The sequence below is a fragment of the Balaenoptera acutorostrata genome, chromosome 14 (genome assembly GCF_949987535.1).
Source record: "Balaenoptera acutorostrata chromosome 14, mBalAcu1.1, whole genome shotgun sequence".
Classification (NCBI taxonomy): Eukaryota; Metazoa; Chordata; class Mammalia; order Artiodactyla; family Balaenopteridae; genus Balaenoptera; species Balaenoptera acutorostrata.
The window spans coordinates 12,037,024-12,049,103 of NC_080077.1; the positions used below are offsets into that span (position 1 = coordinate 12,037,024).

Consider the following 12,080-nt stretch of genomic DNA (forward strand, 5'->3'; position numbering starts at 1 on the left):
AAGTCACCGCAGCAACGTGTCACGTCCGGTGACAGCCTAGAAAGTGGGTAATTAGGCCCAACTGTAGTCTGTGTACGAAGGCAGGAAAGTGTATGTGTATTTTTAAAAGATTTTCATCTAATACAGTCAACTTTAGCTGTTTAAGGGGGTTCAGCTTTAGTGGCCCGTACCTCTTATTTTCTAAGAATAGCTCCATTTCAGTCCTCTCATTCGTGAAGGATCCCTTTAGCACATGAAACTACTTTAGGCACAGCTAGACGGCTGCATCCTGAATCCACTGGAATCCACAAAGCACGCTCTTGAGGATGTGAGAGGGCTGATGGAAGAAACCTCACCCTGCCGTTTGTTGGCTCTAGTTAGTCCCATGTTCATACTTCAGCGGAGTCCTGCTTCTCTAGCTGGGGACAGGGGCGCCACTGGCGATCCTCGTGCTAGTCAGAATGAGGGCACCCCTGATACGCTGCAGCACCCCACCCGGCCCCCGCCAGGATGCACGACTTGGCAGGTAAAACACAAGCTGGATTTCACACACGGTGTGACCCCTACAGTTGTACATGATAGCTCTGATTCATGGAGGGAAAAAATGACAGAAAGTACATCCTACTTGTAGAAGTCCTGGAATTGGCCTGAGCCTGGAGTTGGCCCTAGTGTTTCCAAGACAACCCCCCAGCTAAGTGATGGGCCCCGTTTACTTCACATGCACGGGCCCCTGTGCAGATACGGACCACATCTTGTGACCCACTTTGACCTTTCGGTGTCCTTCAGTCACACCACACCACAAATCAGTCCCAGATCATAGTTAGAAACTATGATCAGACCCCTGCTTGCCATGAAACTGAACTCAGCGATCTCAGTCAGCTCACCCTGAGAACGTAGGGACACGCGGCTCCTGGTTGCGAGGACCATCGGCCTGTAAGAAAAAGTCAGTCTCCTCTCGCCACAGTGTCTTCCGAGTCCTCTGAGACTTGAGAGAAGAAAATAAAATCCAGGTGTAGCTTTGCAATATTTCAGTCAGTCACTTGTACTATTCATTTTAAAACAATCATCTGATTTAGACGAAATTTAAAATGTATACTTTGAATCAATTTTAAAGATGCTTCAGATATCTTAAAAGAGGAAAATAACTTTCTATTTTCACATGAACTGTTTTCTAACTTTGCAAAGAAAGGTCATTCTTTTGGGATGAAGAGGTCCAAAGGCTGGTAAGTTCAAGTTACAGAGAATCAAAAGTGCACCAGAAATAATACGCAATTTTTATATTAAAATGTGAGGCACAGCAAACTGATGTTTCTTTAAGAATGCAGCTGAGCATATGATAAATTTACCTTCAAGATACATGTATTGCTTGAGCTTTAGAAACTCTCTTCTCACGTGCACACACCTTGCAGGTCCGATCAGCTCTGCCTCCAGTGGTGGTTCGTACCTGCTGCCTGGGGGTGCAAGCAGAATCCTCCTCCGCTGGCTTGGGGTCCCGCGGGGCTCTAGGGAGTGGAAGAAGAGCCTCTGCAGAGTTGTCAGTTGTCAGAACCATGCCGGTTTCAAATGAGGGTAGAAGGAAGCATGATGACTGGCAGAATTTAAGTAAAATTCTGATTTTTTTCTCTTCCTTTCAGAATGTTATTCCCTGAAGCTCGGCGATTAGAAAGCACTGGGAAACTGTTACAGTTGGCAGATGTGGACCCTACTCTTCGACCCACCCAGCTCTCTGTCTCACATTTTAAGAGCCTCTGTGACGTATACCGAAAAATGTGTGATGAAGACCCACACCTCTTTGCTTACAATTTCAGAGAAGAACTCAAGCAAAAATCAGAAAAAAGGGGATGACAAGGAGAGTTACAGACTGTAGCTGCTACTTCAGGGGCTGGCAGCCAACTGGATGTTGATTTTCACAGTGTTGAACTTCTCATGTGTGTGCTCCCCAGTGTGACTTACTCCCCTTTTACAGCTTGGTAAGGAGAATAAATATCATCAAATAAGGTACAGTACAAGCTTTCTTTTAATATATATACTGCATAGATATGACATGTTTAGTATAAACAGCATCTATTACAACCTTACAAAAATGAAATATCTGCACATTGTACCCCTAACCCACATTAGAATAATTTAAATATGCTTTAAATAAAGCAGAACCTAATAGCTCAAAGAAAATGCCCAGAGGATTGGAAAAAAATGACCTTTCAAAAGCTATTAATCACAACTTCCCCACCCTTTTCCACATAAATTAATTAGAACGCAGTTTCATTTTAAGGATTCTAAGTCATTTTGATACCTGCTCAAAAGGGATATAAACTAAGTAATTTACAAATTCTGACCAGTTTAATCTAGTTTTCTGATCCACAATAAATTAAAATAACTTAAATCTTTACAACTATTTGTGGGAAAATGTATACTGCACAAAAGCCAATAATGAATAGTTTTTCTGCAATTTCCATTTTACCCCCAGTTTAAAAGTGAAACCAGCAACTTAACCCATATCTGGATTGACCTGTATTATGCCTTTCCATGGCTCTCTGTTTCATAAAAACACTCCTCGTTGACAACTGACGTTAAGCTCTGGACGCTGAATTCTCGCTCGAGAACAGAGCTGAGATCAAGGCTGGCATTTTCCGATTGGCTGTCCAGGGACTGGTGACGCATCTGCGCCTGCAGCAGAGTTCCCCTGTCCCTCTTGGTGCTGTTGGCTTTTCGTTTGATGGCGCAGAAGTGCCCGCGGACCAGCTTGGGCTGCCCGTCCTTGCCGGGCGGCTGTTCAGCTGGCCGAGCGTCCGGGTCCTCCGAGATCCTCAGTCTCTGGAACTGGATCTCGATGTCTTTGGTGGGGCTGCCCTGCTTCCCAGTCTGGGGGTCGTCCTCCTCCTCCTCCTCGTCGTCGCTCAGAATGTCGCTCTCTTTGATGAGGCTGTCGGAGAAGTCGGCCAGGCCCTCGTGGGGGTGTTTCCGGGCGTCCTCTGTGCTCCCGGCCGGGGGGCAGCCGCTGCTCTGGGTGCCGCTGCTCAGGCTGCCCTCGTCCGAGTCCAGCGAGCTGCCCTTGCCCGGCTCCCCGGGCCACTCGCTGCTGGAGGAGTTCTTAAGGACTTTTAAGGACCGGGATGAAGCTGCAGTGAGAAAAGCACATTTTCCCTTATGACAGAGGAACCCATTCCACAATGTGTTAATTTTTGCCTTGTAGGTTATCAGATTTAACATCTTAATTAACATTTTATCACCTCACTTCAATCCTGGGACTATCCTGGGACTTGGGCAAAAAAAAAAAATGTAGATACTGCAAATATGGACATTTTTAAATTTATGTTTATTTGAAATTTTAAGTTGGAATTTGGCATTTTTAGAGGACCAATTACCAGAGCTTAATGACTGAGAACAGTAAGCTATAAACTATCATAAGGGCTAGGATTCTTATTACTAATGAATAAATTTAAAAGTTAGTTTTACAGCTAATTAATGAATAAATTAGCTCTTGCTAATGAATAAATTTAAAAGTTAGTTGCTAATAAAATCTAGGTTCCTTTCTTTCACTAAAGTACTTTGTAGTTTGAGAACTAAGATTACACCATGTTTCTCTGCCCACCTTCTCACCTGTTTATTTCCCTTGCTGCTCAATTAAAAGTACAAAAATGCTTTTTCTCTCTCATGAGAACTGTCTCTGCTGGAATTTCTAGCCAACTTTGAGATTTAATGTGAATATTGAATCGTGTGTGCGTGTATAATTCCTTTCTCTTGGGTTGAAGGGAAAGGGGGAGCTCAGTTGTGTTTCTGCAGACAACAGTGTATTTTTGATGGCTATAGCTTATTTTGCCAATAGAGGAAAAAATAGAAAATATATGGTAAATTTGAGGAGGTCAAACTGTGACCAAAAAGAAGAGATACATTTTGTAAGACTAAAAACTAGATCGATGATATTAACAAAATAGTTAACATAGAAAGAAGGTTCTAAAAACTTAAGCTGAAATTTTAAAAACAGGCAGAAAGTTGAAGAACAGCATGATTTGGAATGTTTACCTGTGGACTTATTAAGAATGAGCATTAGCGAGCATTAGGTTTCTTGACCTTAATTCACTGAGTATTGACCTTCTAGAGGCCTTGCACTGTTCTGGGCACTGGGAATGCGGCAATGAGCAGAACAAAGTCCCTCGACTCCCGTACATCCCAGTGGAAGACAGACAGAAGATGGTAAGTGCAGACTGTGTCAGCAGGTGAAAGACGAAGGATTTGGATTGGGGGTGCTTAGGTTTTATAAAAGGAGGTCTGGGACCAAGCATGTTTAGGTTTCTTAAAAGGAAATAAAATTGCCGCTACATTCTCATGTCACCCTATGTATTGGGTGTCTGGTTTAGAGCTTACAAAGCTACCACTGATAATTTACAAAGTGATGACTTGCTGCTCTATTCTGAAAGCATACATCCTTGCAGAGGAGCTCGTCATGTTTTCCTGAATAAACCCAAGGCTAGCAGAGTTCTCACCTAATTTCGCTGAGACAGGAACGCGGTTCTTGAGGGGTACCAGGCGATCTTTACATGTTTTCTCCAGAGGTAATTCACACTTTATGTGACGCCTGAAGTTTTCCCTCAGAATAGATCGAATCACCTTGACAATGTTGCTTTTGCTTTCGTTGTCACTGGCGGGGAGAGAGAAAACATTTTGTAGTGTCTGCTGTCTCATCCTGCTTCTGTTCCACTTCTCCTGGTCCTCCCGTGGCGTGTGACTGCTCCCAGGACAGACTGACAGCAAGTCACACAGCTTCTGTGTGCCTCGGTCTCTCGTCATTTACAAAAGGAGCGAGAATTGATCGTTTTTGAACTTCCTTCAAGCACAAAGATTTGGATGTATATTTAATCAATGTATATTATTCTCCTAGAGCCGCAGTTGCCAGTTTGGAGAGGGTGGGTGTGATCCTGAAGTCATCAAAATTTAGGAGGGCACTAAAAATAAACCCACTTTTAAGAGAACATAATTCTGTCTTATGCCCATTGGCTTTAATTTTTGGAAGTCAGTAATACCTGCAGCACAACTGAAAGATGGTTTCTGGCCGTCCTTCTATTTCTGACTTTGTGTGGATCAGCTCCCATAAGGAATTATTTTCTGTCCCTGTGTAAAAAGAAACAAGGGGCTGCAACTTTGCCAAAGATGCTGTGGTAAAGGACACTTGTGCAGCTTAAAAGCCACAATTTAGTAACTTTTTTAAAGAGTTAAATACTCCCCATCCTGACTCTCATCATTTTCTTCTCTGGCTCCTTCTATGTATGACGTTCACAAATAGTTACAAGAAGTTAAATACCTTTTAGTTACTTTGTACACTCCCTGCTGAGGTTTCCCATCCATCTTAGTGCTTTCACCCGACCCTGGATTCCATCTCTCTGCCAAAGAGGTTAAATGGATCCCATTTTTCAACCCCATTCCTTAGAAGGAACAGTAGGATGTGCTCAGGCCCTTGAGGTAAAGGAGTCCAGCCCCAAACTCAGTCATGGTCCAGGAAACGAGCACTTCCAACAAACACTGAACAGGGACCCAGAACGTCACCGCGGGCCTCAGCCTGCTGTTCCGTTGCTTAACCAGAGGCACTGCCACCAGAACAGGGTTATTCTAAAAGGATCTCTGAACATTTTCCACAGTGGAAGATGTTTTTTCTTTTTTTTATATCACCTGTAATAAAGCTTAATCTTAAGAAATTTTCTGGTGTATCAAAATGTGTGGACCTTTGTTTCTTTTAACAAATTTTAGAGATAGATATTATCCCTAAAATTATTAAAATAATTAGAAATATTAGATATTAGGATATTAGAAAAATGTTGAAAACCATCGACAGTGAAAATAAGGAAACAATAGAGAGAGATATTTGGCAAAGAAAAGCCATCCGCTAGCATTCACTTTCTCCAAAATCTGTAAAGAAACATCACAACAATCTCTCTTGTCCTCATTTTCCTTGCCTATAAAATAAAATACCAAAAATTATCCCCAGGTTCTTTCCTACTTTTTTATTCCACAGTTTAAAAAGTCCCTTAAAATGCTTTTTCTGGCACTTGTACAACACACAACAATTACCTGCTGTATTCCCCAGTCTGACTTGAAGCGCGGATATGGGGATCAACCAGCGAAACTTAAACGTATCCAGGTCAGCAGAGTTGTGTGCCGGCCGGGAGTTCGACGGCTGCAACGTGAAAGCCCACCAAGAACAGTGTTAAAGCAAGCTCGCTCCCGCGGGCACGTGCGCGCACGACAGAAGCTGTGAGCTCACCCTGGTACAGACCTGCCACCATGTGGGGCTCAGGGTGCAAAAGGGAATCAGGTCGGGTGTGCTCCCAGCTCTCAGGGCGCTCCCAGACTGGGGACAGGGCAGAGTCATGTTTTGGGAAGCAGAAAGTTCTAGATCTTTAAGCAAAAATGACAAGCAAGCCTTCCACGACCCCATGTTACCTCTAAAAAAAAACCCAAAATTATACAGACTCAGGTGTATGGAGAAAACATGGACCATTTTTAGGGATAGAAAAGCTGGTTTTCTCTGTAGGGCCCAGCATGGGTATTTGTCTACATCTTCTTTTAAAACAGACGTCTTTGGTGGGGAGGATAAGAAACACCTTGAGTATCTGATGTAGTTAGTTACCTCCGGAGTAAGTCGCATCACTCAGTGAGGCCTTGATCCTTAGCAGGCTTCCCAGTTCAACAATAGCAAGATACAGGCATGAAAAAATAGCTTTAATTAAAATTAATTCATGTCTTACCAATTTCTTTTTCAGTTTGCAGTTTTCTTTATAAACCAATATGACGGCTCTCTTAAAAACTAAAGAAAAGAAAAGAGAAAGAAAAGTCTTTCATTATTTAATACAAACTCTCCCAAGGTTGAACTGTAGCTGAATATTTTAATAGAACAAAGCTCTACAAGATCCCACGATGCTGACATGAGTGAATAAATGGTACTTCCTTCCGTTCATATTTGAATTATGCACAAGTACCTGCTAATTTAAAAGCCATTATCTGAAGGAGATCCTGGCATTTTGTTTTCTGAATTCCTGTTTTGTTTTATTGAAAGCTGAGGACATGGTGTTCGTCTCAGTGAGAATACACGGTCTATACCCACTCTCCCGGCTGTCCAGGAGAATTAGGACATTCTGAAGTGCAGCAAACTACTAAGACAGCAGGTTTCAAAATAGCCTCGGGAAGATCTGTTCCTGTAACACGTGGTGAGATCCACTAAGCCAAGCAGCAGAAGGGAGGAGATCATGAGCATGTAGGGCAAGAGTTCCAAAGAGTTGGAAGCTGTCCACGTTAAGTCAAAGGCATTAGAGCAATGATTCTAAGTCCTTCTGGAAATCAGGAGTTAGCTGGGTTTAGCAGGTTCTTCATTCTTGACAGCCTCTTTTAAGTTTACATTCTTTTGAATGGAGTACTAACCGAATACTGTGAGCTCGAGGTCCTTTCTGGCTTTTCCTAGAGACAGAAATGGATTCAACCAGGACACTGTAGAGTGCATCAGAAGTTCCCCCATTGAAAGTTCTGTGACCTACATGGCAAAAACAGGAGATCAAGAAGACGTGGAAACCCTGGGGGGAGGCTGTCTCATATGAGAGAGGGATCACACGTGTATGGTCATTGCTAAAACACAAGTACGTTCACTTTGATTTTTATGGTTCCTGTAAACATGGGGCCTTAAGTAGTAGCGGTTTTGAAAATATGAGCTAAGCATCAAACTGTTTGAAAAATAAACGCAAAGGCATTTTGCTCCGATGCACACATTGTGGGTGAGACATGCCTCCTGCCCTGTGGGATGGCATTCCTTCCACCCCAGTGTCAAGGTTCATCCCAAGTGCCTTTGTTAACATTTCATCCAAGACCTAGTATGCTCACTGCCTCTAATCCCAAAAGCACACTAGGCCTGCTAATAAAAGAGGTACCAACGTTGAAACTGATTGTAATCATAAAAAAAACTGAACTCCAGCTGTTTTCTGTTCTTGCCTTTTTCTATTTAAATTATATTGCTTCTTATACGTAGGCTTTTTAAAGCTCAAAATTCTAAATTTAGTAATCCAGCCAGAGAAGAAAAATAGAGATATTGTCAAGTTCCACTTAAACTACTTTTATAAGTAAGGAGGTAGCCACCGGTATTTGAGGTTAGAAAAGAAAAAAACACAAAGGAAAAGCCCTTAATTCTCTCCACATGCTGACTGCCACTGCCTTTATCCATCCTAGCCCCGCCAGTTTTTTGTTCCAGCCTCTGGGATCTGTCCTAACCTCACACTCCACGGAAAAGCAGGAAGAGGTACAGATACGAACTCAGAGATATTTCTTCTTTTTTTAATACGATATTAACCGGACATAAGGTTATATTTTTAAACCAATGTAATCAATTTTATGTTACATTTATACCTAAGTTGTGAGGCTTGTTATAAGCATTAAGATCAAAAAGAAAATTTTAGGCATTTTCTCCTGCAGGAAATCCCTAACAGCATGACCTGGTCTGGAGGTCACCCCCAGATCCAGTGGTCACAGGCATTCAGCCTCTCGGAATCTGGAAGTCCTACTGACCTCCTTCTCTGTTCCGCTCTGCTCTGCTACCAGCTGGTCAAACACCGTCCCGTAATCCTCATATATCTTCTGCATCTCGTTGATGTGGCTTGCTACTTTTTCCATTGCCTTTAGTGCTTCTGCAAAATATGCAATCATATTTATTTTATAATTTTGGTTTGTTTGAAATCCTACCCAACAGCAATAATGAAAAACCTCAAGATTCAGGGCAGAATCCGAGACCAGTTCTTACTAAGAGCAGCATCATTCAGGTATGATGCAAAGAGCCCATGGCAATCTAGTTATAATCATGAAGAACAGTAGAATTATCTTCCACCTCAAATTCTCTTTGAAATGAGGCAGAGTACAAGTAAAAAGTATCACTAATAATAACAGCTATTTATTGAGCACTTCCTATTTGGCATGTTCTATTACGCGATTTATGTGAAGCATCTCATTTAATCCCCACAGTAACTCGATGACTGTAGGACCTGTTATCAATCCCATTTTACAGATGAGAAAACTCAGGTGCAGAGGGGTTCAGTTTTTTGCCAGACTTCCAAAGACAGACGTAAGGAGTGGAGCCAGAATTAAAATCCGAGGCTGACTGGCCACAGGATACCTGCTTTTTTAAACTTTGCCTCTCCACCATTTACTGGAATAGTGATCAATGACAATTTTCTTAACAAGAACTTGCAAGAGCCTCTGTAAATGCCCAGTTCCCAGAGCAATTGTTTGTATTTATGCGTGGGACAAAATGATTTCATCAAAGGCAAAAAGAAAATTTCAAGTCACCTCCAAATTCACTATTTTTCATACTTTGTTCTTCTGATTTGGTATTTTATTTCAGTCTGGAGGGACGATGGGAAGGCAGTTTTTTAACCCCTTTTAAAGATCATCTTAATGCAAAGTGAACTATTCACACAGTATTTGAATGCTAATCATAATTTGTATCATTTATGTATAAGCTTTAACTTTCATACAAAAAATTATCCTCATTACTTATGATACAAAAGTATGCTTGTCACAGAAAAACAGCTAGTTTCATTTACACTCTTCTTGGTGTTTGCTATTCAGTAATACTAATATTTATTAATAAGTTTGTTTCCCTCTCCATGTGCTTTACTACAGGTACCGTAACTGGACCTCCTAGCTTTGACATGTGGAGAACAAATCACTCTTTCTCTGCAATCCAAACAGCAGCTCTTTAACGGATACTCTATTTACTATCAAAGTGAGGGGCTCTGTGTATCTGACAAATTTGTATCTTAGGCCAATAACTTCTGAGGTTACAAAAGAAGACCCCTCCGCGTCAGCCGTAAAGCTTCACGGGTCCTCGGGAGCTGGTTTCAGAGTCAGGCTCTGCTCAGAGCCGTCCACAAGGTGGCGCCTCACACAACATATTTGATCAGCTGCACTTGGGCAGCAAACAACACAAAACTTCACAAAGTTGTAGGAAAACAGGCCGGGGTTTTGGTCCTGGCAGCACTGTTTGTTTGTTAACCACGTGACCTGAAGTAATTTATTTCAACTCACTGAGCTTAAATTATCTTCTTTGAAAAATGAAAATGGACACATCCCTCCAGAGGCTATTCCAGTGAGAGAATTTTTGCCAAGATATTTTGCCCACCTACAGGGATGGCCATACTACCTGGCTATTTTCACGTACTAAAATGATACCTAAGGTTAACAGTCACAGTACTGACGACAAATGTTCCAGACGTGAAAGCAAGCTGGGGAGGAGGGGAGCGCGTGGCCTGGCGGGTGGCGGCGGCCCCGTCACGACCTGGGCCCCCGCTTCTCACCTGTCAGGTGATGGTGCTCTTCGCTCTCGTGGTCTGTCAGGGACACGAGCTCCTTGAGCAGCAGCGGGTACTTGAGCACCCGCTGGACGGGCTTGATGAGGTAAGACTCCAGCGTGGAGGAGTGCTGCTTGGTGGGGTTCCGGGCGTCCAGGAAAGCCTTGAAGGCTTTATCAGTTTTAGCTACAAGCAGATGCATTAAAAGACCCTTAGAAGAGCACAGGAGGATGAAGTAAACTCTACTTCATGTAGGTTTTAACGGAATTACAGACGATCCACCTCGACAGTCCTCCGAGTGACATCCTTCAAGAAAAACCCAGATGCACCCGTGGGTCGGCTGTCAAGGTGGATTCAGCACCGCCGCTCTGTGATGAATCCCATGAGAGCTTAAGGGAGCTTATAGGCTGCCAGAAGAGTTCCAGCCACACGCCAAAGAGGAACATCGAGTCAAAATGCAGGAGGGTCTGACGTTAAAGGCGCATTCACATGCATACCCATGAGAGAGACTGGTATAGGTGCCGAAAAAGTGAGTTTCAAACAATTCATAAAGCCACAAAACAGTGTATCCAAACCCTATGCCATAGCCCCCAAAAGATTCATACAGCAAAACAAACCAGTATTTTTTTTTTCACTGACCTAGCACAAATTGTTTCTTATTCTATACACTTGAGGGCTATCTGTAAAGCAAGCTTTTTTTCCTTTAAAAATAAGTTGATAAGCACTGCAGCCTCCATCTCTACAGTTCCAAGCAATCGAACCCTTCCACCAGATTCAGACCCCTCTGGGTAGTGAAAACCACCTCTCTGTTCCGTGTCACGAAGGTACACACATGAACCCAAGTGCTTTCAGTTTTGAGGGTGCCAGTGGACACCCCAGCTGTTGCTTTGGATTCCACCTGCTGGCACTGGTTGACCAACTGTCGGAATTCAGTCAATTTGGATGAAAACAAATCTTTATTTGGGGTTTTGTACAGAGGCAAAATATAACTTGTAGGAGATGCAGTACCATTTTGAATGTGGCTACTAGACAAAGTGGACGGTGAGATGATCCTTCATCTTTGTGGCAAAGAAGGAATTGAGCAAACCACTGGTATGCTTTTAATTTACTACACTGTCGATAAGGTGTTCATGGGAGGAAACTAGTTCTTTCTGGTTTAAAGAACTAGAGAAGACAGATTGGGCTCTGTCTTGTTGACCTGAAGCACTCCAAGACTTCCCTTTTTCAACTTGAGCCTGTCCTAGGATTTAAACCAAATGGCAGAACTGCATCAGTGGACCTGGCTAAACACCATTGGTGTCTGGATGAACCCTACGCTCCCTCCACGACAGTACAGAGAGGCCATTCCCCAGTTCTGAAAAAGAAACACGGAAGAGCAAACTCCGGATTCGTTCTGGCAATGCCATTAAGGAGCATTTGATGACAGATAGAAAGGGCTTGGAATGTAGCTTGGCTCCTACTTCCCTGTTGACACAACTAAAAAAGTTCCAGTACAGAATCCCCTCAAACACTCGCCATCGTCATGCAAGACAGCCCTGATTCACTGGGCAAATCATAACGGGAGTGAACTACACGAGGCCAACCTTAACTCTGAAGAAGGCATTCAAGTCCTGGAGAAGTCACTTTTTATCCTGGGAATTTATAACAGTTTAAGCTTCAGTAGGTTCAGATCCTATTTCCAGGTACACCTGAGAAAATGCAGGTAGCCTCGTGACCTTCCCTGGAGACAGTTCAGGTGACCATAAATAGGATTACATATATTTTCATAAGACGCCTTCCACT

At 42.8% G+C, this 12,080-nt stretch overlaps 2 protein-coding genes across 7 annotated transcripts in view; one reads left to right on the forward strand and one right to left on the reverse strand.

Annotated features, from left to right (window-relative positions):
* TFB1M (transcription factor B1, mitochondrial) overlaps positions 1-1,824 on the forward strand; it is an 86,513-nt gene extending 84,689 nt beyond the window's left edge. Inside the window, exon 7 of the mRNA XM_028167454.2 lies at positions 1,614-1,824. Coding sequence (XP_028023255.2) covers positions 1,614-1,824 — 211 coding nt within the window. The remainder of the gene's footprint in view (positions 1-1,613) is intronic.
* A 669-nt stretch (positions 1,825-2,493) lies between these two features.
* TIAM2 (TIAM Rac1 associated GEF 2) overlaps positions 2,494-12,080 on the reverse strand; it is a 232,914-nt gene continuing 223,327 nt past the window's right edge. For all 6 annotated transcript variants that reach the window (XM_057528047.1, XM_057528048.1, XM_007186128.3 and 3 more), the window contains 8 exons: positions 10,305-10,484; positions 8,521-8,639; positions 7,390-7,498; positions 6,720-6,778; positions 6,043-6,148; positions 5,001-5,088; positions 4,464-4,618; positions 2,494-3,098 (listed from right to left, as the gene is read on the reverse strand). In XM_057528047.1, the coding sequence (XP_057384030.1) occupies positions 2,494-3,098; positions 4,464-4,618; positions 5,001-5,088; positions 6,043-6,148; positions 6,720-6,778; positions 7,390-7,498; positions 8,521-8,639; positions 10,305-10,484 (1,421 nt within the window). The remainder of the gene's footprint in view (positions 3,099-4,463; positions 4,619-5,000; positions 5,089-6,042; positions 6,149-6,719; positions 6,779-7,389; positions 7,499-8,520; positions 8,640-10,304; positions 10,485-12,080) is intronic.